General features: G+C 51.5%; 5 protein-coding genes across 5 annotated transcripts; 2 read left to right on the top strand and 3 right to left on the bottom strand.

Moving 5' to 3' along the window:
• Positions 1-235: 235 nt before the first annotated feature.
• Positions 236-2,046, bottom strand: P152DRAFT_135042 (MAP kinase-like protein). The gene is made up of 3 exons (XM_033673806.1): positions 1,259-2,046; positions 545-1,206; positions 236-496 (listed from the first exon to the last, which is right to left on the bottom strand). Exons 1-3 carry the CDS (start codon positions 1,919-1,921, stop codon positions 367-369), a joined length of 1,455 nt encoding a protein of 484 aa, XP_033538358.1. The 5' UTR covers positions 1,922-2,046; the 3' UTR covers positions 236-366.
• Positions 2,047-4,079: 2,033 nt separating this feature from the next.
• On the bottom strand, positions 4,080-6,873 carry P152DRAFT_505248 (WD40 repeat-like protein). Its single transcript, XM_033682426.1, has 4 exons — positions 6,559-6,873; positions 5,874-6,506; positions 4,671-5,823; positions 4,080-4,621 (listed from the first exon to the last, which is right to left on the bottom strand). The coding sequence occupies exons 1-4, from the start codon at positions 6,590-6,592 to the stop codon at positions 4,390-4,392; spliced, it is 2,052 nt and encodes a 683-aa protein (XP_033538357.1). The 5' UTR covers positions 6,593-6,873; the 3' UTR covers positions 4,080-4,389.
• Positions 6,874-8,747: 1,874 nt separating this feature from the next.
• P152DRAFT_470711 (uncharacterized protein) lies at positions 8,748-12,533 on the top strand (the record flags this gene model as incomplete). The annotated part of the gene is made up of 5 exons (XM_033680997.1): positions 8,748-9,014; positions 9,061-9,419; positions 9,464-11,541; positions 11,598-11,691; positions 11,738-12,533. The coding sequence occupies 5 exons, from the start codon at positions 8,748-8,750 to the stop codon at positions 12,531-12,533; spliced, it is 3,594 nt and encodes a 1,197-aa protein (XP_033538356.1).
• Positions 12,534-13,701: 1,168 nt separating this feature from the next.
• On the top strand, positions 13,702-17,883 carry P152DRAFT_388602 (uncharacterized protein; the record flags this gene model as incomplete). The annotated part of the gene is made up of 3 exons (XM_033675938.1): positions 13,702-14,301; positions 14,347-15,979; positions 16,034-17,883. 3 exons carry the CDS (start codon positions 13,702-13,704, stop codon positions 17,881-17,883), a joined length of 4,083 nt encoding a protein of 1,360 aa, XP_033538355.1.
• Positions 17,884-17,916: 33 nt separating this feature from the next.
• Positions 17,917-18,756, bottom strand: P152DRAFT_454952 (uncharacterized protein). Its single transcript, XM_033678689.1, has one exon. The coding sequence runs from the start codon at positions 18,503-18,505 to the stop codon at positions 18,005-18,007; it is 501 nt and encodes a 166-aa protein (XP_033538354.1). The 5' UTR covers positions 18,506-18,756; the 3' UTR covers positions 17,917-18,004.
• Between the last annotated feature and the right edge of the window lie 3,309 nt (positions 18,757-22,065).

Here is a 22,065-nt window from a genome sequence, read left to right as displayed (position 1 = left end):
TTCAGCATAGTCACTGCTGGCTTCTTGTTCACGTTACCACATGTGGAGTGCTGATGCTTCCTTAGACGATTCCATTCGCTTGGGTATGGTTTATGTGATGACATGATGCTTCGTCTCTTACCAAAAACACCAGTAGACCTATCTTACGGTCGCTCCATCTAATGCCAGCAGATAGACCAAGTGGCATCCATGAATCCTTTCCCCCTTGCAGAGCATACATGTCGCCCGACGGCGTAATATACCTCTTATATTCCCAAAGTTGCCCGCGGCGCGGTGATTCCTCTGTTCTACAGCAGAGTGCCTTGGAATGAAAGGCACCCTGAGGCACTCAAAGTCGCTGGTCGACTTGCGGTCATTCAACCTTGCTTAATCCTTCCAATCCCACACCTGTCGCAAGAAGTGTTCCATATTGACCTTCTTTGCTTTCATCTCTTCCATCCATGGATGGTCAAGCATTTTCCATGGTGTAGCTCGTCGGGCTGGGTCCTTCTCGAGACTAACATGGCATTAGCATATCAACCAAGTAATCGGTTTGTGTACTTACCAGCACTCGATAAAATATTTGAAATTCCCGCTCCACTTGATGCCGCTCTCCGGTTCATCCTTCAGGACCGGAATCGGTTGTCGAACGATGTAGGTGAGAAGGTCGATCAGGCCAGCTCGAGGTTGCATTTCGGTTCCGTCGGCCGGGAATGGGAATCGGTGTTGAGCAACTTCCAGTAGAGTAACTCCCGTGCTCCACACATCGCTAGTGATGGTATATGACTGGCCAGTGATCCTTTCAGGGGCCATATAATAACTTGTTCCAATGAACGTATTCGCATCGCCTTTGGTTCCGAACTCCCCAGAAACCCCAAAATCGCAAAGTTTCGTTTGGCCGTCGCGGCACAACAGAATGTTCGAGGGTTTGATGTCGCGATGGATGATACGATGCTCATGGAGGTAGGTCAGACCCTTGAGTACTCCTTCAGCGACCTTTCCGAGGACCTTTTCTCCGGTTCGTCCGCCCAGGCCTTTGACTTCACGGTAGATGCTGTCAAGAGAGCCACCCTCGCAGTATTCCATAGCAATGCTGATGGTCCCGGAGCTATCGTCCATGAAAGCGCCGTAGTATCGACAGATATGGTCCGACGCACATTGCTTGTTGAAGCTTAACTCTCGCACGATCTGCTTCTTGACATCGGGGTCCGGGTTGGTGGTGATGATCTTCCGGAGTTAGTTCTTCGTCAGAAAACAATGAAATCAACCGACACCATACCTTCAGTGCAAACACCGTTTTTCCCCCTCTCACTTTGCATCTCGTCACGGCCCCGCCAGCACCTTCTCCTAAGCTCCCGAGTTCTTCAATACGGCCATCCCTACTAGCAGCTTTCCAGCTAGCATCATCCAAATCGTCCACGTCCAGCGGTCTCCCTTTCTCCAAGCTCAAGGCTTCCAGGTCCGGTAGCAAGGCGCTGACACTATTCTCTCGCTCCATGGGGGCGCCCCCTTCCTTCCCATCCCCAGAGTATGAGGAACCGGCAGATATTGGTTCTTTTCGAATGGCAGCAGCGTAGTCTGCCATTGACGTGGCCGAAGTAGGCAGACCCATTTGTGATTCACCCCCCACACTTCCTGATAGATCACTCGTATCACTCGACCCACCTGCCGATATACCCGGAATGAGCAGTGGCGGTCGTCTCCGTTGCGGACGAGCGCCTTCTTGTGGAGTAGCATTGGTTCCCATGGGTGTGTTTAGTCGGAGACCAGGTGGTTCGGATGTGGAAAGTTTGGGTAGCTCCGGGATGCTCGTCGAGCCATTTACAACTGGTCGTACATTGGGTGAGGGGGGTATCGCAAGGCCAAGTCGTGGTGGTCTCGATGCGCTATTGCTTCGAGCGCCGGGGATGGGAGGTCGGAGAAGTGGGGCGGGGGAAGACATTGTGATCAAGTTCGGGCGGAGGGGATTATTGATGAGCGGTCTGTGGATCGGGGATATGCTTAGGAAGCGGTGAAGGATATAAAGGAGGAAGATGATAGGTAGCACGAGGGTGCCACCGACCGACGCAGGATGATGAGATCCCGGATGGATCAAGTCCAACGAGGGTGATTGAGGGTCCGATCTGGAGGTTTGTAATCTAGCTTCAGGGATTTATGGACCAGGCCGGCAGTGACACTTGATTAACTTCTAGAATGCACCACGTCGCTGCGTTTGGGTTAGGATTGTATGGCAGCCCAACCTCCGGGGTGATGGATATCGTCCGAAGCGGTCGAGTCAACCACCACAACGGCGAGCTTGATATCCTGGATCACTTATCCGTAGGTCGATGCCGTCGGGTTGTGAGAATGGCAATCTTCTTAGTCTTGAACTCGACGGTCTGGCCGAGTGGGCATTCGATGGGCAATCTTGAACGTTGGCGCGATGCTTTCAACCCGGGTAGAGAATGTTGACGTTGAATCCAATGATAGGCAGCAGCGCTTTCGGACGATAAGTCTTGGGGTGTGGGTTTCTCGTTACTGAGCAAACCTGCTGAATCGGCAGGGAGGCAAGATACGTGGATCGTTGTCGGGAGGTTCAGGTGGGCGTCAGATGAACAAGGACAAGTCGGAGAAGGCTGAAACGAATGGTAGGCGACGATACCAGCAAGTCTCGGCGTGCGGAGAGGGATAGAAGTAGGCAGTCGAGCACGAGGAGTAAAGATGAAGCGAAGGAAAAGATGGAGGTTCGTCGTAAACGCTGGAGCTGGTACGTAGGTAAGTTGGAAACCAGGATACGGCAAGTGATGAGTAGTAGGACGGGTGGAGGGGACAAGCAGCACGTTCCAAGTCTTCCAACGAGCAAGCGATAATTAGCAGTACACCGGTACGGCTAACTAGACTCCAAAGTAATGACACTTCCTTGGGATTGGTTGGGTAATTAATGTAGGGATAAGATGAAAGCGTCGCGGCGTAGCACTCGTCGTAGGAGCGATTAATACTTTGTCGGTTCCTCCGTAGTTACCGAATACCAGTATTACGTCTTCAGCAAGAGTTTGGAAACACAGGCGTGTCAGAGCGGAATGACTCAAATGCAGTATTATTATTAAAGTGCTGGGCTTAAAGACCTCAACTTCTAGAGGGGCGAAAGCCGGAGATCCCTTAGGGGAGAAAGAGGGCAATCGAGGGAGCGAGAAGGCAATATGGTAATAATTGGGAGATAGGTAACTATGGGAGTATCACAGTGTCAACTCTAGCAAGTCCGTTTTCAATTCATTTTCAATTCATCCTCGCCAACCACCAACAGCCCCAAGGAAAATAAGAAATGAACAGTCCACTGCATCCACCATTCATTTGATCCATTGATTCGTCTCCATCTCATCATCCTTCACGCCTTCGCCCCAGCCTGGCCCGATCCGTTGATTCGGTCGGGTTTCAAGACGCGCCCAACACCCGCTCTCCTCACCCTTCACACTTTTCACACCTTTCACACATAAGCCATTTGTACCACTTAGATTCCAATGCTTCAAAGTATATCGAATCTCACCAGGTCTACCGAACTTGTCTGAATGTGAGATCATGAGTGATGTAACCCTATCCACATCCACCCCCTAGACACGACACCATTGATCATCATCCACAAACATCGCCCTTCTCGAATATGCTTATGTCATCACTGCCTTCGACTCGGTTGTCTACAAACAGGCTCGTTGGGTTCAGGACTCTCCTGCGGCTGACAGTAGGTGGTCTATTGCACCGGGTGCCCTGGTGTGAATGGGATGGTACTGTATACATGCTTTTTCTTGTTGGAACGCCTGCGAGGCTATGACTGCATTACCCTAACGCTGCTAAACTTCTGTACGTACGTGGTGCCATTCGGACTCGATGTCTTCCTCATCGCGGATCGGTGCTGGGACTTGGCAACATACTGTCGATCTTTCTGCCGATCGTTCGGAGGGGGCGAACCGCCCGCGAACGGAGCTGAACACAATGTAAAATGCATTCCCGATCGAGGTATGAAATACTCCTGTCCTGGGGCTTTAGTGGTGGACTTTGGCCAACTCCATGGTTGGAATGCCCATTGTGGAATACCGCATTCTCAATGACTCGTGAGGAGGTTGGATGGACTAGGGCTGCATGAAAAGTCCGTTCTAAACATTTGGGGGTGAAAGAATAACTCGAAATCTTGTCCTAACGATATTCAGAGCAGATAGATCACAAAACCACACCGTCTGACAAGTTACGAGTAGTAGCACACTAACATTTTATAGTGGAACTTACAGTAAAATCGGTGATGTCGGGCATTGAATACCCTAGATATCACACCCTACTGACCCATTCTCCATTCTAATGATGAATAACCTCAACGCCGATGTGGTGGGTATCCTCCGTCGTTCAACCTACACAATGAGGTGCCTCAACGACTTCCATGCCCTATGCTTTCGATGCGCCAATCTCATAGCCTAGTAGTACCTCCGTAGAATTCCCTTCCCACCCTCGGTTCCCTGCGGTCGAAATCATGAAGGTGCATGAGGGATCAATGTACAACTGGGAGATGACGCCAGTACGATGACCCGGAATAATCAAGAAGGGAACGACCGAGTGTCGTGTTTTGGTTTCCTCCTGGTCTTTAAGATCATATAGCCGTAGGATATCATGCGATGCGCTAGAAAACTATTAGACTCCTATTCCGACCGGATTGTAGCGGAACTTACCAAACCAAATGTTTCCCATTCGGCATTGCTTTGATTGCGCTCACTGCTCCGCTACCATATGGGAATTTAAATGTTCGACTCGGCGCTTTTAGTCCATGCGCAAGACTGTATTCTTCGACAGTGTTGTTCCGGCGACCGGCGTAGATGAAGTTTCCATCCGGTGACCAGCACGCGTTCATACACCAGGGTGGTACACCTGGACCAGGTAGAATCCGAGCAATCGGATTTTGTTGTCGTTGATCCCAAATGCGAATCGTGCCGTCGATTGAGGCGTCGAGGAAGGTATTTCGGTTGGAGTCGATGGGTTTTGAGGTTGAGTCGGTGGCATCCTGTGCATGGCGCGGTTCATCGGAGAGAGGGAGACCATTTGGCCACGAACCCGATTCTTGAGCTTTCTCGTGTCCATTCAAGTTCTCGCCATCGTTTGTGGGTGGTGCTTCGGCAACTGGTGAATTCCGTTCCCCGTTTGGAAGGGTCTGGTCAGCAGTATCTTGTGTGGGTGGCTGTACGGGTCCGCCAGCATCTTGCATATTCGCATCTCCTTCCGCATCCTCGTCATCATTAGCTTGAATCCCGTTCGCAATGGCTCTAGAGAATTCATCGTCCTCGTCGCCGAAAAGAGAGTTGAGTGACGGAGAACCGCCGGGGGGATCTTCGCCGTTCGGGAGAACGTCGCTTGGTCGATCCTCTCGAGGTAAAGAATGATCGTCGGCGGTGGTACCGTTCATCGTAAATCCATTCGCCGAAGGTTTAGAATCATAGTTTGACGAGAATGTCGAACTTGGTACCGGTCGGTATGAAGCCAATTCCTCAGGCACCGGGAGGCTCGACTGGGGTCGTCGCTCGATGGCCGAAATCTGACTCCCGCTTCCTTCAAATGTGCGCACCACTTGGCCCGTATTGAGGTCCCAGTTTACAATGGTCTTGTCCCAGCTTCCAGAGAGCACCGAAGTCTCGTCGTCTGCCAGTGACAATACCGAAACGGCGGACGTGTGCTTTTGCAATGCTGCGATCCTCGTCCCTTCGTTATGACGTACAGATTGTAGGTTGATACCTCCATTCTCCAACCCCGAGAGTATCCAAAGTCCCTGATGGTGGACTGCAAGAGAGTAAATTGGGGACGGCGGAGTATCTTCATCCAGAGGCGTGCGATCTGTTTCGTCAGCTTTCGTAACCAATGCTCTTCCGAGTCATAGGCCGTACCTGGAGCTTCTTCATTGTCCCAATAACTTAGGAGTACACCGGCCTTCGTAACACTATCCACGAATGGGTGCCTTTGCGCGACGGTGAGAGCCAGTTTTCCATTCGCAGTGTCCACCCAATTGAACTTCCGAATATATCCATCTGTGCCGGCCGTAAAGACCCATCTCATGTCCGATGTAGAACACACTGCATTGATAGATGTGCTGTGAGGAGCAGCGATGGTGGGAATAATGTCGTAAGTTGGGGCCGTGAGCATCTCGGGTCGAACACTTGGTCGAAAGGGTATCGGGGTGGAATTTCCCTGGGGAGTTGGAGGTTTGACCTGGTCCTCCGGGTGGGCATCCCCGTTTGTCATGACACCATTCGCATTCGGCTGGTGCCTCGGTGAAAGACCATTTGGCATCGATGTCGGTGGTCGTGCAGGAGGCTTCATGGATTGTGCACCTCCTTGCGAATCGGCGTCCTCCTGGTCATGGTCGTCATCATCATTGTCCCCATCATCATCATCATCATCGTTGTCGCCATCAGCATCCTCTTCTCCATCACCCTCGGCATCTGCCTCCGCATCTGCACCATCATCGGCATTGTCAGCGTCCATCATCTGTTCATCTTGGTCTTCATCCGAGCTAGAACCTGGGAAGAACATTAGCAATGAAGTATGGGTACAGCCGGGTGGGTTCATTACCGCTGCCGTTCTCTTCATCATCCTCGAAGGCCATGGCTTCGTCAATAATCGCATGCGGTGAATTGGTGGGAGGTCGGAATGGCGTTATGGTAGAATCCACGGTTCAAAGGGAACGGGAGGTTACAAAGAAGTGTGTGGATGGGTCATTTCATCGCTCTCTACATGCTTGGTTCGCATGTAGGGAGGAGATGGCGACACGACTAGAGAGTCAAATGTAGTGCCCTCAATGCGCTCCGGGTTGTATGAATCGTTTACTTCATTGAACCAGATCGTGGGGAAGCCATACTGCTCATACGCTGTCACTGTCGGTCAGGGATGATGGAGCGCATCCGCATTGCGGCTGGTAAGGCTTGATACAACGCTATGCTCCTTTTGGATGTAGACGCTATTCCATTTACAGTATGGTTTGTTTATGCTCGAGTGCCAAACTCAACCTCGTTCGCGGCTTCACGCATCTCGAGTTCTCGACACATCGTTAATCATGTCATCCTCAAGCAATCAGACCATTCATGACTTCATGGGATCCCCATTCTGTTGTATCTATAGCCTACGTGCATCATGATTTAACCATCTTGTGACTATCCTATTTGGCTGTGGACTCCTCTGCTCTTTGTTTGATGCTTCCGGTACCCGACCGAAGACACACGATGGAGTACACAGGACCAGTACCCATCCGCCTTGGCTTCAGGGCTCAGTGCTTGGGAAGTGTCTAGTTGATTTGTGACTTGGATACTTGATTCATGCATGCAGTTTCGGATAAGTAGCGGTAACGAATCTTGAAGACAGCCTTGCCGCTGCTTGCAATGATCTTCGATGCGACAAGGAGCCTCTCGACGGCATTCCATCGCCTCCGTTCTAGGACAATATATGACCAACACAACCGAGGATACAGAGAGCAGCTGTATCTATCCTGACGGACAGTATGACCAATATCTTGCAACGATCCCATTGAGAGACCAAGGGTATGGTATATCATCCTCCAATCATGATGGGATGTGGGAGTAAAAGGATAATGAATACCAGCATGCATCTACCCATTAGGTCATCTGAGCTCTCATCTCCACATCCTGACTGCTTAAGGAATACCCTGTCGTCTTACAGGGGAATCAGAGGTATGGTATTGACCCTCTCCAACCTCCAGGTCGCACGGACATTCTTGATATATCGATCTTCTTTGCGCAACTTCACTTTGCATGTCTTGAACTTCTCCTGGATGCTCATTGCAGCCCAATTCTTCTTATTCTACTGCTAATGCGTCCTCCTCTTCCCCGTTTGACTGTCAATTATTTTTACACACACCCTATACTTGAAGTGTTCCAGTGATCAGTATGTTTGAGAGTATTCAGTCATCCAGCCAGTGTCGGAAATTCCACTTTGACGACTCGCTTGAAGCAGAGGGTTGTTATAGCTTGCAGCTCCCTGGCCCGTTTCTTTCTCAGCGAGTTGAAGCAGGTGGCTAAATACTACACTGGCAAAAGTAGCAGAAACAGAACTCAATTAGACAAGCAGGCGACACCGGTGGGTACTTTTCGTCGTGCCTTGAGCCATTGGATTCTGTACGGTTCTCAGCGGCGTGCAATCTTTCGCTCGTGGCGATCAACCACATGATCCGACTACACTCTGATGTTTGTCGTTGTTAATTTCTCCCGGATTCCTCAATTTCCCTCCACACCCATTAAACCTGTTTTTACAAGCCAAACTGCAGAATTCCAAAATTGAGGAGGTCGAGAAACCTCTTCTGTTTAGTCCAATACTCAGTGCCGCAGTCAGTATCCAAAACAGTACCCAAAGCAGCATCCAAGGGAGCGGCCTTCTTCTGTTTGGGAAAAGGTTTTGGCTCCTCGCCTTCCTTCACCCCCTTCCTATCTCTTAGCCACCGTTTCGGACCAAGAATAAGGTGCGTCGACTCCCCCACCAGCGTAATGGGTCGGAGCCATCACTGACTCCATCTTTCCGCGTCGTAGTGCTTCCACCGCACGACTCATCAAGAGCCGATCATGCCGAGAGAATTCCCACCAAGGCATGAATCGAGTGCGCCTGATGGACGATTTCACTTTAATCGCACGTCTGCTGACGGTCACCCTCTTATTGAGACGGTTCGTACCAATCTCGTCGAATTCCGTGCCCTCCAAAATAGGATCCGAACATATGCGTCCAAATCGCCGTCCAAATATGGTTCCAATCCTGTCATGCCTTGGATATCGGAATCCGAGGTGCCAACCGCGAATGAGTTCCTTGACGAGACCGACCCTCTAGACTACGACCCCGACAACTATTCTGGCCCGAGGAATCTAGTCGATGGTCCCTGGAAATCTAAGGAGAAGTACCTGGAAACGCACTATAAGCTGCTACGCCGTGATACGGTCAAGCCCCTCCGTGATGCGGTTCAACAGCTCAGATCAGATCCCGGGGCATGCGAAACCGATTTGGGATCTACCGCTGGATTCTATGACCGAGTAAGTGAGATCCCAAATTATGAAACTGAAGGATTGATGGAAGAAGGTTCATGTAACCGCTGTGATCCCTTCTACCATGGGGGTGGCAGTTAAAGTTGTCTTTTCCATTCAGCGCATCGGAAAACGTGTCCATTGGGAACAGTCCAGTCGATTGATTCAAGGTTCACTAGTGGTTCTCAGTCCTCGCGATGACTGTTTCCGAACTACATGTCTTGTCGCAACCATAGCCGCCCGACCTTTGAGTGGAGTCCAACAAAATCCCCCAGAGGTCGATTTGTTCTTTGCCCGATCGGAAGATTTGATACTAGATCCGGATATCGAGTATGTCATGCTCGAGGAACGACAAAGCTATTTTGAGGCAGCAAAACACACGCTAGTGGCACTGCAACGAATGCAGCATGAGAAGTGAGTAGGTCCTCGGAACTCAAGATGTAAGCTGACATGAAAAGGTTTCCTTTGGCCGAACATCTCGTCGATACTCAATCACATGTCGAAGCACCCGCATATCTGCAAGCGAATCCTACCATCGACCTTCGTGCAATCATGCCGAAAGATGACCAAGGTCGATTCGAAACCAGTCGACTGAATATCCTTACCGAGTGGCCGAGCGAAGATAAAAGAACCGTCATGGATGTGTCTCAATGGAGCGCTTTGAACCGGATCATGACGAAAAAGATAGCGATCGTCCAAGGCCCTCCGGGAACTGGCAAAACCTATGTTTCGGTGCAAGCTATCCGAACCCTGATTGATAATATGGCGGATGAAGATCCGCCGATCGTCGTGACTTGTCAGACCAACCATGCTCTGGATCAACTTCTACGTCATATCGCAGAGTTTGAGCCAGGCTTCCTCCGCCTTGGTGGCCGTTCCAAAGACGTGGATGTAGTCAAGAAGAGGACCTTGTACGAAGTTCGCTGCGGGTTGGATATGCCACGATTTCTGTCGGGTTCTCTCATCGCAGCAAGGAAAGAGCTTCAAGCATTGGCCGGGGATATCGCGTTGATACTCGAGCCGATCAAGCTTGGGTCAAAATGCATGATTGATGCCGAGTTTTTGAGGAAGTTCGGAATCATTTCCGACGAGCAAGCACAGTCTCTGCTACGAGGTGGCACGGAATGGGCGGCCGTGACAGATACGACTGACAAAGGAGAGTCCGGACTCTTGGGGAGCTGGCTTGGAAGTCTCCTCACCTTCAAGCGAAAATCTTTTGAGAGTGATAATTTCGGATACGAATTCGAAGAGGCGGAGCTTGAGTTCGAACAGCTCAGGGAAATGGAGGCGGAAACATTCGCAACCGATGAAGAAGAATTCGAGGTCCTCAAAGGAACCACGATCAGCATTCATGACAACTTCACGGCAAAAGGGCGGGTTCAACTTTCGGATGCGGAATGCGAGAAGAGGCTTCGGAATACGGACTTGTACAAAATCGATTTCAAGGATCGACCGAGTGTATTCGGCTATCTTCAACGCCAGGTGACCAAGAAGGTTACCGAACTGTTCAAAATCAAGGCGAAAATCTACGACGAGGTCGCAACAAAACGACGGCTGGCAACGTTCGAGCGAGACGTTCCGATCCTTGCCCAACAGAGGGTTATCGGCATGACCACCACCGGCTTCAGCAAGTATCGCGCCATGGTCGCAGTAATCAAGCCGAAGATCGTCCTGATCGAGGAAGCCGCGGAGACTCTAGAGGCGCCAGTGATTGCGGCATGCATTCCGTCTCTGGATCATTTGATTCTGGTTGGAGACCACTTGCAACTCCGACCCCATTGCAACATCCGGTTCCACGAAGGAGACCCGGTCAACTTAAACTTGTCACTCTTCGAGCGGTTGGTCAACAATGGCGTCGAGTATAATGCACTCCGGAGGCAGCGTCGCATGATTCCCGAGATCCGTCGAATCTTGCGACCCATCTATGGAGATCTCATCAAAGACCATGACTCGGTCAAAGATCCGGCCAACCGACCTCCCGTACCTGGCATGGGCGGCTGCAATTCGTTCTTCTTCAGCCACACCTATCCCGAATCACGAGACGACTACATGTCTGCCATGAACGAGCAAGAAGCCCAAATGGTGGTCGGGTTCTATGAGTATCTATGGATGAACGGGATTGACACCACCAAAATGACCATTCTGACCTTCTATAACGGACAACGCAAGCGCCTTCTCCGGCTACTCCGTCAACGCAACAATCTCCGGAACCTAAGGCACAACGTTGTAACCGTCGACTCATACCAAGGCGAGGAAAATGACATTGTACTTCTGTCCCTGGTTCGAAGCAATGACAACGGGACTATTGGGTTTCTCAAGGTTGACAACCGCGTTTGTGTTGCCATCTCCCGAGCTAAACGTGGCTTCTACATGTTCGGAAACGCCGAGTTGCTTGCGAGGGAGAGCAACACCTGGGGTGAAATTTGCGTCATGATGTACCGGCACAAAACGGCCCAAGGGGCCATTCCGAAATCGCGTGTCGGGTTCTGGCTTCCGATTACTTGCAAGAATCATGACCGAAAAATGTTCTTAGAGGGTGAGCTGCTTATCGACATACTTCTTGCCTAGACATTCACTAATATATAATGATAGATCCCGATGATTGGGCCGACTTGACTGGAGGTTGTAGAGAGGAGTGCGACACGCCGCTTGACTGTGGACATCCATGCCAGCTTCGCTGCCATCCGTAAGTCATATCGCAATTTTTTCGTCTCTTCCCTGACATTCCGTAGCTTTGCGCACAACCAAATCGTTTGCCGATCGTCATGCGAGCGAAGCCTTCCATGTGGCCATTCTTGTGGTCAAATTTGCGGCGAGCCATGTCGATGTTTCATGTGCCCCGAATCAAACTCTGCTCTTAGCCAGACGGCTCGTCAAACTGAAGGATCGCCGAGGGCGGTCGGTTTCCTTGCAGACGTAACCCAAGAAGAACAGGAAGTTCATGTGGCCGGCTGGCGTGAGTTCGCCCAGAACGGATTTGAAACGGAAATCCAGGCCCTGCGGGGAGAGCTTCACCGCCCGAACTCGACGGTAGAAACCACCCAAAATTTCGGAAGTATCTTTCACCGAACCTCATACCAGGCTCAGCCGTCCACGACTCCTGGACCTACGCCGGCGGAAGCAGCGGCACTCGCACGCGGGGCCCATCAACGTTTTACACCAGCCCAGCGTATGTATGCGCCGTCACCTGCCATCCAACCCGCATCCAACAGCCCCGATAGGAATGGTGGAACAACGGCTACCAACCGGCAAACCCTACCGCCCCGCCTTTCTTCCGGGACACGCGCCATCGCGCACAAGAAAATCTCCATAGAAAGCACATACCGACTGAAGGCGGGCGTGCCAGCCGTGCCGGGGGGGGCTCCCACTCCTAAGCCGGCCAGGAACATCGATCCACCATCGGTCGAGGAGGATCACGACCTTCTCGTGGACTTCGGACAGGACAATATTGTTGTGCAGCCACTGTCCAATGACACGGCTGACGCGTTCCCAGGGCCACCGGATTCTAGATTGAACTTGCTCGATTAGAGCCTAGGACTGGACGACGGCACTGGGAACTGTTCATCAAGTGCTGACTCGTTCCCAGCCAGCATCGAGCGAAGATCAGGGTTGTGGCTGGTGTGGGCATGATCCAAAGCGTTCGAATGGGATATGACAGATGAATTGACAGGAAAGTGGGCGTGTTTTCGTCTCCAAGTGAGCACTCATGGAGCCAGCATGACGATCACAGGACTGAACATAGCAGAGTTTGCGATTGCCACCATGCCACCTCGAACAACAGTGCGGAGTTGTAAGATTTCATTGACAAAAGCGGGCGGGGAGCAATTATTTGTACTCTACATATGATTTGATTCATTTGAAGCATGTGGGCAGGTATCTGGGGGTTCGGCGTCTTCTCTTCTGTGGTTGATGCCGGCCCCTCTCGAAAGACACCAAAGATGTTAAGGTCTGTTAGATGTAAGGGTGGGGAAAGTGTAACATAGACAAGTCAAGCATGTATGTAAACTGATGTCTACTACTGATTTAAGGCTGAGGAATGTACGGATGTCATTGGGGGGGGGAGAGAGAGAGAGATTCATACGCCCGTCAGGCCTCTCTGCGAGGCCCATGTGGGATGTCATTGGAGGTGGAGGATGGATTGATGATAAGAGGCGCAGCTGCACGTGATGTACTCAGATATAGAATTGCGTCAGTGGCTGTGCACTTATTGCAATTCTACTTTGCATCTGATAGGCGCACCTGACTAAGTGCCCTGTGCGCGGCTGCGCCTGCTACACTGAGACACTCACCTGCACCAGACATGAGGCAGTAAGGCAACATGAACCCCTGAACCACCACTCAGCACTCACCAGACACCACTCACACCAGCATCACTGTGGCGCACGTGCCTCTTGAAGGAGGCTTGGACCGCTGACGACTGACGACTGACGCTTCCCTCTTTAGGCTCCAACATTTCACTCCGCCTTTGATCATCAACTATCCAATATCATTCCCCATGCTTGCTGTCTATCGTCCTGTATTGATGTATGTTCAATTCTTCTGCTGTCATTTGCGTTAAATATTTCCGAATTTCATATCAGCTTGGTCAAACCCCTCGGCTTTCATGGCCCATTGTACCGCAGAGATCCTAAGATCCCAAGAAGACCCTGAATAATCTCCTTTCCACGATATGCAGGACATGGCGTCGCATGCGACAATGGAGAGCGTTCTAGGGGGAGGCCTTGCTCGGAAACATGACTTGACCCAACTGTATTCCGACACCAAACATTCTTACCAGTCCATCACGGAACAAGAGAGGGTTTTGGACACCCCCGAGTTCCATGCTTTGCATCGACGCTATCGCATTCAGAAGAACCGGTTGGTCACGTGGGGCCTGGAATGGACCGAAGGGAGCCAACAGACCATCGATGAATCCATAGCTCGCGCCGGTTATACCGACATGGTTGAAGATGTGATGAGAACCATCAAAGACATCCTGACCGAAGTGGAATCGCTGACCCTACGCGTCCGCTTCAACGCCCCCAAGGATATCACGTCGGAAAAGGTCGATTTTACTAGACCGACATGGTCCGCATCCAACCGGGCGCGGTATGAAGAGCTAGCGAAAGATCTTACGAATTCCATCGACATTCTATACGACCTCTCACGGTCACGGAAAGCCGTCCAACAGGGCACCTATCCGACCCACTTGGCCCAAGACGATCCTCCGTCGAGGTCCTCATTATCATTCCACCGCAGCCTCTTTCTGTCCGATGAATTCACCGGATCACCTTCAACCCCTCCATCTACCCGCGGCGTAAGTAGAGTTTCCACGTCGAAGACCCTCGTCTCCACCTATGAGCCGTACCATAAGGCCGACCTGGCGACGATGTCGCTACCCCATCGGATCGACTACTCATGTCTCTCCCTACCCCCAGAGCAGCCACCCCCATATGAGAGTTTTGTTCGCGCGAATTCGCGAATGATCGGCCACTACACTCGCGGATCACCCGGGATCCCTTCCAAACTCGCCGAATTCAATTCCTCCACCGTCCCTGTCCTGATTGAATTCTGTAACTTTGATCCCATCTATCGAGATACGGGAGTCCGGCTTCCGCAGGATAGACTGGAGGCATTCCTCACGTACTTCTCCACCACGTCGTCTTCCGATGCGGCCTCGAGCGGAGTATTGCCCTGCCTAGGCTATTTTGAGGATCCAAGGCAGCCACGTTACGGAATGGTCTACGAGCTACCCAAATCCGTCTACGGTGGCGCCTGGGACTCACAGAAGTCCCTCGATGAGTTTCGACCGACGTCGCTCTTCGAACTCATCAAAACTACCGCGAGAGTCCACACCTCCTCTCGAAGGGTGATCCCGACACTTCCTCCGCTCGAAATCCGGTTCAAACTCGCGTACAACATCGTGCGAGCGTTTCATCGACTTCATGATGAAGAGCTCGTCCACAAAGATATCAACAGTAGCAACATCGTCTTTTTCAAAAAGCCGGCTGCGGTTACCCAGAGCCTGGGAGACACATACTCCAATCATGACATGAGGAATCCGTACTTGTGCTCCTTCGACTTTTTCTCCGACTCGCTCGTCGAACCGCCCCCTTCTGCCCCCAATCAGAACATCTACCGCCATCCCAACGACCCTCGGGCGAATCAACGGAACAGCAAGTCCTACGGTCTGCATTTTGACCTCTATAGTCTCGGCCTCATCCTCCTCGAGATTGGAATGTGGTTGCCAATTGCTGAGATTTTCAAGCCGAGATACTCACTGACCGAGTTCAAACTGAAGATTGAAGACACTTTCGTGAAGAAACTCGCTGCGAAATGCGGCACGGCGTATATGCACGTAGTCCAGGACTTTCTTGGTGCATCTGTGAAGACGGCCACGGGTTTGCAGACGTCGGAGCCTTCCCGCTTGCTCTATGAGCGCGCCTTGAACCGGTTGCGACGATGCTGCTTGTTGGATGAGGACGAGGAAATTGGTGTTAAAGATGATGCAGCTTCGATCAGCACCTCCGTCTCCAATTTCCTAGAGGGTCAACGAGGGCCCACGCGGTCGGCCGCTGCAGTAAAAGAACCACCAAGCCCGCACGTGATGGACTTACGGAGATCCAATTCTTTGCCTGCGAATCCCGGACGCTTCCTCCGCAGACAAACTGCTCGGTGGAATGAAAACCCAGAAATCATCACCGAAGAAGACCTTTCCGAGCCACAGGCTGTCGCATCAACAGATAAACAGGACAACGTCTCGGTCCTTTCGGTCTCATCCCGGTACAAACGAGCAGCAAACATTATTGCTCGTGCATGGCGTTCTCACCATACCAAGAAACTCTCTTTGACAGAGTATCGTCGCAAAGTTAGTGTCGCGCACCAGCAGTGGCGAGAGAGCCGCGATCGCAAACAACAGGTCAATCCTATTCAATCCACGATTACCGAAGGCAGGCAGCAAGTTTCCATTGCTATGGACCCGCATCGAAGTCGCGGTGAAAGTGGCACTTCGACCCACATCGACAAATCAAGGAACTCTCACAATGAAGCAAGGGAGGCGGACTACATTGTACCCGATAGCCGGGACATCTCAACAGAAACTTCGGCTGTTTTCATAACCCCACCCGAGCCAAAACCGCGACGCAAGCTGAGAATTCAGCAGACTCCATTTCCTGAAGAGGTACTAGACCAGTGGCACAATGAGGTGCTTCCAGGTCTTGAGCGCGTGGTTGGTAGGGCGCTCCGCAACTCTGATGAGACGGTGAGCATCGACCTCTTCGGCGTTGGCGATACACCGGCAAGTGCTCGACCAACCATATTCGTCACTTGCAGCAGCACGGCGAAGGTGAAGGGCACGATCAATCGATCGCTTGATTATGATCATTCCATGTTCGATTTGAAAGTTCGCAAAGGCAAGATTCGACGCTCCAAGGTCACGAGCCGTGGCACCAACCGTCCGGCGCATCCTTTGCATCGGTCCATGGACAGTGATAGCGATGAGCCGGTGCCTCTCAATCCATTCTACCAGGAACAACCCCTATGTGGATCGTCCATTGGGGCCTTCATGAACCACCATCTCCCTCCTGTCTCTTTTGGCGGAGTGATCATGGTGGACGGAAAGCCCTACGGAATGAGCGTTCATCATATCTTAGATGCACCAAGCGATAGTGATGACGATTCGGACGATTCGGACGATGGAAACGACGTTCTCGATGACAGTCCCGCCCGCTCAAGTGCTCGTGACGGCTTCGATCCTGAATTCCTTCTCAGGACCATCGGTTCTGGGACGGCGGTTGACACATCGATGGATGGATGGACGCCATTTGAATTGTCAGACGAATCGTCGAATGAGGATGACGACAATGAAGAGCCCGACGTTGAAGACGATGATGGGGCCGCTAGCGAGACCGGAACAGACGGAACAGCAGGTGATGTCGAAGGGATACCGAAGGGAGAAGGGGAAGATATCATTGTTACGCAACCGGCGCTCACAGATGTGGATGTGGACTTCTTTCCAGACCCAGATGATCGAGATGAAGACCATACCCTTTCCAATCGATTCGGCCACATACATGCTACCTCAGGAATCCGACGGGCGGTGTTCGATGACCTATTACATGAGATCGATTGGAGTCTAATCCAGATCGACGACGGGAGGCTGCAACCTTACAATCTTATTCAAGGAGGCGGCCGTTTCCGTCGAACTCCCAGCAACAGGAGAGACCAATGGCGTCCGAGCCTTCGGCAACCAGTCTCGCGGAACGGGTATTCTGCCGCCGAAGACGAGTATCCCCGGGAGATCGCCGACTCCCGGAAGATCGGCGGCAGTCCGGTCCATTGCTTCGGACGCACAAGCGGGCTCAAGGAAGGAAGGATTAACGAGACCATGGGCGCGGTCCGCATCTACAAACGACGCTCCTTCTCCCGCAGCTGGGCCGTTCGTGGCGAATTTGGCGCTGGCGGCGATTCTGGAGCATGGGTCATTCAAAACGAATCCGGACGCGTCTGTGGTCACGTACTGGCCTGGTGCAAGAGCACGCGGGTCGCTTACATCTGTCCTATGGACATCCTGTTTCGCGACATCCAAGAGACCCTCGACGCCACGCATATCTGCCTCCCGGGTGGGGAAGACCTCGCCATTCCATCGGGGTGGGCTGCGGACACCCGTCAAGAGAACGTCCGGCCCGGATCAAGACTGCCACATACCGCAAGTGAGTTTGATGACATCGCATCGATGGAAGCAAGCCTGCGGGGTCTCAAAATCGCTGGAAGGCCGTCGCTAACCCCGACTTCTCAGCATCTGCCGTCCTCGTCGCCGTCTACTCGGGAGCAGCAGACAAGAGGACCGTGGAGGAGTGTCGCGGGGCTGAGATCTGAAGGGTATCGTGCTCGTGCGTAGCCGATTCAAACCTAGTTGTCATAATAGGAACAATCGGAATATCAAACTACAAATATATTTTCTGCTTTGCGGTGCTATGCAACGTAACCTTGACCTATATGCCGTCTCCCATGCTCGCCGATCAGTGCGCCAGAGCCCATGCGGCGCCGATGATCGACTTCCAGCACTGTTGTACCCCATACAACCACACCAGCGTCCTCAGCCCCGCCACGCGGTCATCCTTTACGAACAGATACATGGCCGTGTACACTGCCCTCGCCAGCAGCAATCGCACAGCGAGCGCATCCGTCCCCAGGCTTTCCCCGACAGACTCCCCCTTCGCGATGGCGACGAATTTGCTTGCCAGTACGGCCGCGACGAACAGCGGCAGGTTCTCCATGGCATTGGCGTGGGCGGCGCGGGCACGCTCAAAACGGTTGTATTGCGCGGGCGAGAGACGGGTTTGGATCTCCTTCGCGTGTGTTTGACCACGGCTGTTGGCGTTGCGCCATTTGGAGGAATCGCCTTGGGTTCCGAGGTGGAAGGAGTAGAAATGGGGGAGAAGCGCGAGGACGTGATAGGCAGGGATAGAGAGGAGGGAAAGGGAGTAATTGGAGGTGACGTAGTTGAGATAGCTGGCCATGGCGATGATCAGTTCAGAAAATACTTCCTAGCAATAAAAACAATATGAAAGGAGTGCCGTAGACACGTGTTTTAGGAAATCGAGATTGTCGGAATGGAGAGAGGACTATGAAACGCAAATGTGAGGCTGTGTCAGCGATTCGAACATTAGAAGGAACCGGACGACTTTTTAAAGGCCACGTTATGCCGGTCCCGAAGTGACGATCTCGGTAATGGTAGCAGAAACGAGGAAATGGTCCTCTAATACCGAAGATAATTACAGGTTAACCGACATTTGGGAAGCGCGAGGCTGTGCTTAATGCGGAGAATTACCGCTTACCAGGGATACGGTATCTAAACTCCGAACTTCTGAAAATCCGAAGCCATGACGGTTGACACTTGACAGAAAGATGGTTAGTCCAGTGTTTGCACGTGCGGGCCGCCCCCGCTAGTGATAGCCCGGAGAAAGCGACTACATAATCACTAATATGATATGAGATATTACATAGAAGGAGACAGGACACGATCGTAGCGATAGGTACAAGAACCGAATGATAGGAATGTCTTTGGAGGTCTGGATTGTAAATCGTTGAACCAAGGACTTCAACTCCCTTGACTAGGGCGTCAATACAGAGAAAGTCAGCTGTACACTACCCGAAGCTCCCGAACCTTATGAAAGTGAGTCAGCGTGAGTCGTGTAATATAGACACTAGAAAGAGAGGGAGGAATTACAGATAGAAATAATCGTGAGAGCTGACACGGTCTGGATGCGCAAGGTCTGCGATTACCAAGTTCCATTAATCTAAACTGAAGAGAGAGAGAGAGAGAAGAAATCTCCCGGCACCTTTGTGCGCGAGATAGCGACTCTCCTCTCCAATGCCCTACTGCTGTGTTACCATGTTTGTTTGCTTCTCTGATATAATCCACCAGCCACGTCTTCAGCCACAACCAAGGGAACTGGCCGCAGGCCTGGGACCATAACAAAGAGCGGCGACCAAAAACAGGAAGTTGTAAACCCAGGGAACACCAGTCTGGTCGTCACTGATTCAATCGGATAGAATGCTGCTGTACCCCTTGCTCTACTGTACGGAATGAATTCATTGACTCTTTGTTACTGTAAATTGCTCGTCAACGTTGCAATAATTCAATGCAGATTATGTTCCTCGACACTTAAAAATATGACAGCGATTCCTAAATGGTGTATCCAACAATAGGATTTCGACGCTTGACAGGCGTGACAGGGAATAAAATTCGGCCATCACATCCAAACCCCTGAAATCGAGCCCTGATTGGGGAGATCTGGCCCATCATTCACACCTCCAGGACACACAGCTCCGAATCGGGTTGCCTCGTATTCCGCCACGCACCACCAATTACATCAGCCGACATCGAAGAAACACTGCGGATTGACAGCTAAGCATCGTTGGGTTCGCTTATCTTGGGCTTGGATTTCAGGATTTGCGATGGCGAACGGATGGGGAATCCGTTGATCGGGTACTCCGACGCCATAATTGTAGACTTAAGCGAGGGTGCGGGATACAAATGGAGTTTAGAGTCGGAGCGATGAATGGGATTGGATCGACGATGAGGTTGACGCAGGAACAGGACCTTGGCAAGTTGGCATTTGCAGACCCATTCCAGGAATAAGGTTGGCCGCCAGTGGTTTGGTGGATGATCGTGAAGTAACTTTGGTAGGTATACCGACGCCAGACTCCGCCAGGCGCCAGAGGGTGAATGGAGTGGGCTAACTGACACTTGACAGCTGAGCAGACAGATATATCGCTCATGATCTTTGCTGGTGACTGGTGAGAGCTGATGACCAACTTATACGCCGACTTCGCCTCCTTTGACCTTTTGCTTGTCCAAGTTGGAGAATGAGAATGACTTGAGAGACTCCGGAAACAGCGCAAGACGACGGGTTCTATTCCAATGCAAGATTTCAAGCTTGACTGGTTAATTGTAGCGTGAATAACCGACAACTAATAAGGACAAGGAAGAAACAGTCTAGTTAGATATAAATAACTCACAACAATGTTTTGGAGCTGAGAGCCTGAGATGGTGCTCAGTGCTCCACTCTCCATCGAACTTCGATGGTTAAAAGTTAAAACCGTTGATCACTTGTCGGCATCGTCGATTCGAATCCTTTCGTTGAGGAAACCCTGGTAATCACTAGAATCGCTTGCATCATTAGCGCTTATTTCGAGACTTTCATAAATCTTCGACCATAAGTGCTCATCCTAAATTTGGCCCGAAAGGAGTTCAGAAAAAATGCCACAGAATTGCGGTCTTGTTGCCTGGCCGATCAGAGCAGCCATCCGCAGCCAATCGGACGGGCACGCTTTCATGTCCCTGACTGAAACAAACTCGACATTAAAAGAGTTCAGTGTTTGATAGGATAACTGGTTAGGAAGTCATGCACTGAAGACTGCCCTATATGAACGAAAAGGTAGCCCACAGCAACGCACACCCTGGGTCGATATCAGGAGCACAAGCACAAGTCCGAGGACTCGGAGGCATCTCCTGGTGCCTATGTACGAAAATGGCAAGATACATTTGTACAACTTGATTGGTTCCGGCTCTATCCTGTCGTCTCACCGATCGTTCCATATTCCTTCTCATCTGATGTGAGGTCCAGAGTCTAGACTGGTGGTGTAAAGTGTTGTGCTCGATCAGCCTATGAGCCGTGTCTGCACCCATCCTTTTGAGAAACATCGCGGGATTCGGGATACTTCCTGAGGCGGTTAGAAGCATCGATTTAAGGAACGAAAAGGTGCAGCGTTCGAGGATAGGAGTCCAGAGAAGAATCGCTGGATGGTTCCACGTGGCAACCATTCGGATGAATTGTGCCCAACGGCAGTTCAGTCTCTGCGTTTCGCGAAGGTCCGAGAGGATGTGGACTTCCTGAGTGGTGTGAATAGAGATCAAATGAACCCCCCCTCATCCAGTCAAATCCGCTGCAAGAAGGGCTTCTGCGGATTGGTCCAAAGGCAGATATATGTCCCGACGTTGGAAAGGATGTCAATATCCCCAGGAATGAAATCCTTCCGCGGGCAAGGTGACAGCTGTAGAGGGTATGACAGCGACGTCCCATTGGTTACGACTTTCGAGCCTCGACTCTCGCCAACAAGGTTGAGGTGCCAGGCTGCCAGAAAATATGCCGTACATCTCAAATCGCAGGTTTCGCGTCGCGCAAGTTATCGGGCAACTTCCCCGACCCTTTGCAACATCCTCAATAGGTAAGACGGTGGTGCTGAGAATCACGATAATCCACCTGTGTCAATCAGGCCGCCAGCGGTCGTTTCGCAAGCGGTCGTTTCGCAAGCGGCATTTGAGCAGGTTCTCCATGATATCATTGGCATCGTAAGCAGCCATGCCGACCAAGATTAATAGCGAGGACGATGTCTGAGAGAGTTTCTTTGCACAACGCCACACTTCCCGAGCTCGTCCTTCAGATTCATGATCCTACATGGACATTTTCCGCAGCATCTGTGGCACGGCAATGCCGAGTGCGATTCCATTCGACAGGACTTCGCCCAGTGTCATGGCTACCATTCGGTGTTCTCGGGGGATAAATGTTGATAG

Source organism: Eremomyces bilateralis, assembly GCF_010015585.1.
Source record: "Eremomyces bilateralis CBS 781.70 unplaced genomic scaffold P152scaffold_2, whole genome shotgun sequence".
Taxonomy (NCBI): Eukaryota; Fungi; Ascomycota; class Dothideomycetes; order Eremomycetales; family Eremomycetaceae; genus Eremomyces; species Eremomyces bilateralis.
The sequence above is the reverse complement of the archived record's forward strand: the minus strand, read 5'-3'. Positions and strand labels throughout refer to the sequence as shown.

Coding starts and splice junctions, on each gene's coding strand:
- P152DRAFT_135042 (XM_033673806.1), bottom strand. CDS start 1,921: ATGTCTTCCCCCGCCCCACTTCTCCGACCTCCCATCCCCGGCGCTCGA. Junction 1,207..1,258: donor AAACGGTGTTTGCACTGAAG/GTATGGTGTCGG, acceptor TAACTCCGGAAG/ATCATCACCACCAACCCGGA. Junction 497..544: donor AAATATTTTATCGAGTGCTG/GTAAGTACACAA, acceptor ATGCCATGTTAG/TCTCGAGAAGGACCCAGCCC.
- P152DRAFT_505248 (XM_033682426.1), bottom strand. CDS start 6,592: ATGGCCTTCGAGGATGATGAAGAGAACGGCAGCG. Junction 6,507..6,558: donor TGATGAAGAGAACGGCAGCG/GTAATGAACCCA, acceptor TGTTCTTCCCAG/GTTCTAGCTCGGATGAAGAC. Junction 4,622..4,670: donor AATGGGAAACATTTGGTTTG/GTAAGTTCCGCT, acceptor ATAGTTTTCTAG/CGCATCGCATGATATCCTAC.
- P152DRAFT_454952 (XM_033678689.1), bottom strand. CDS start 18,505: ATGGCCAGCTATCTCAACTACGTCACCTCCAATTACTCCCTTTCCCTC.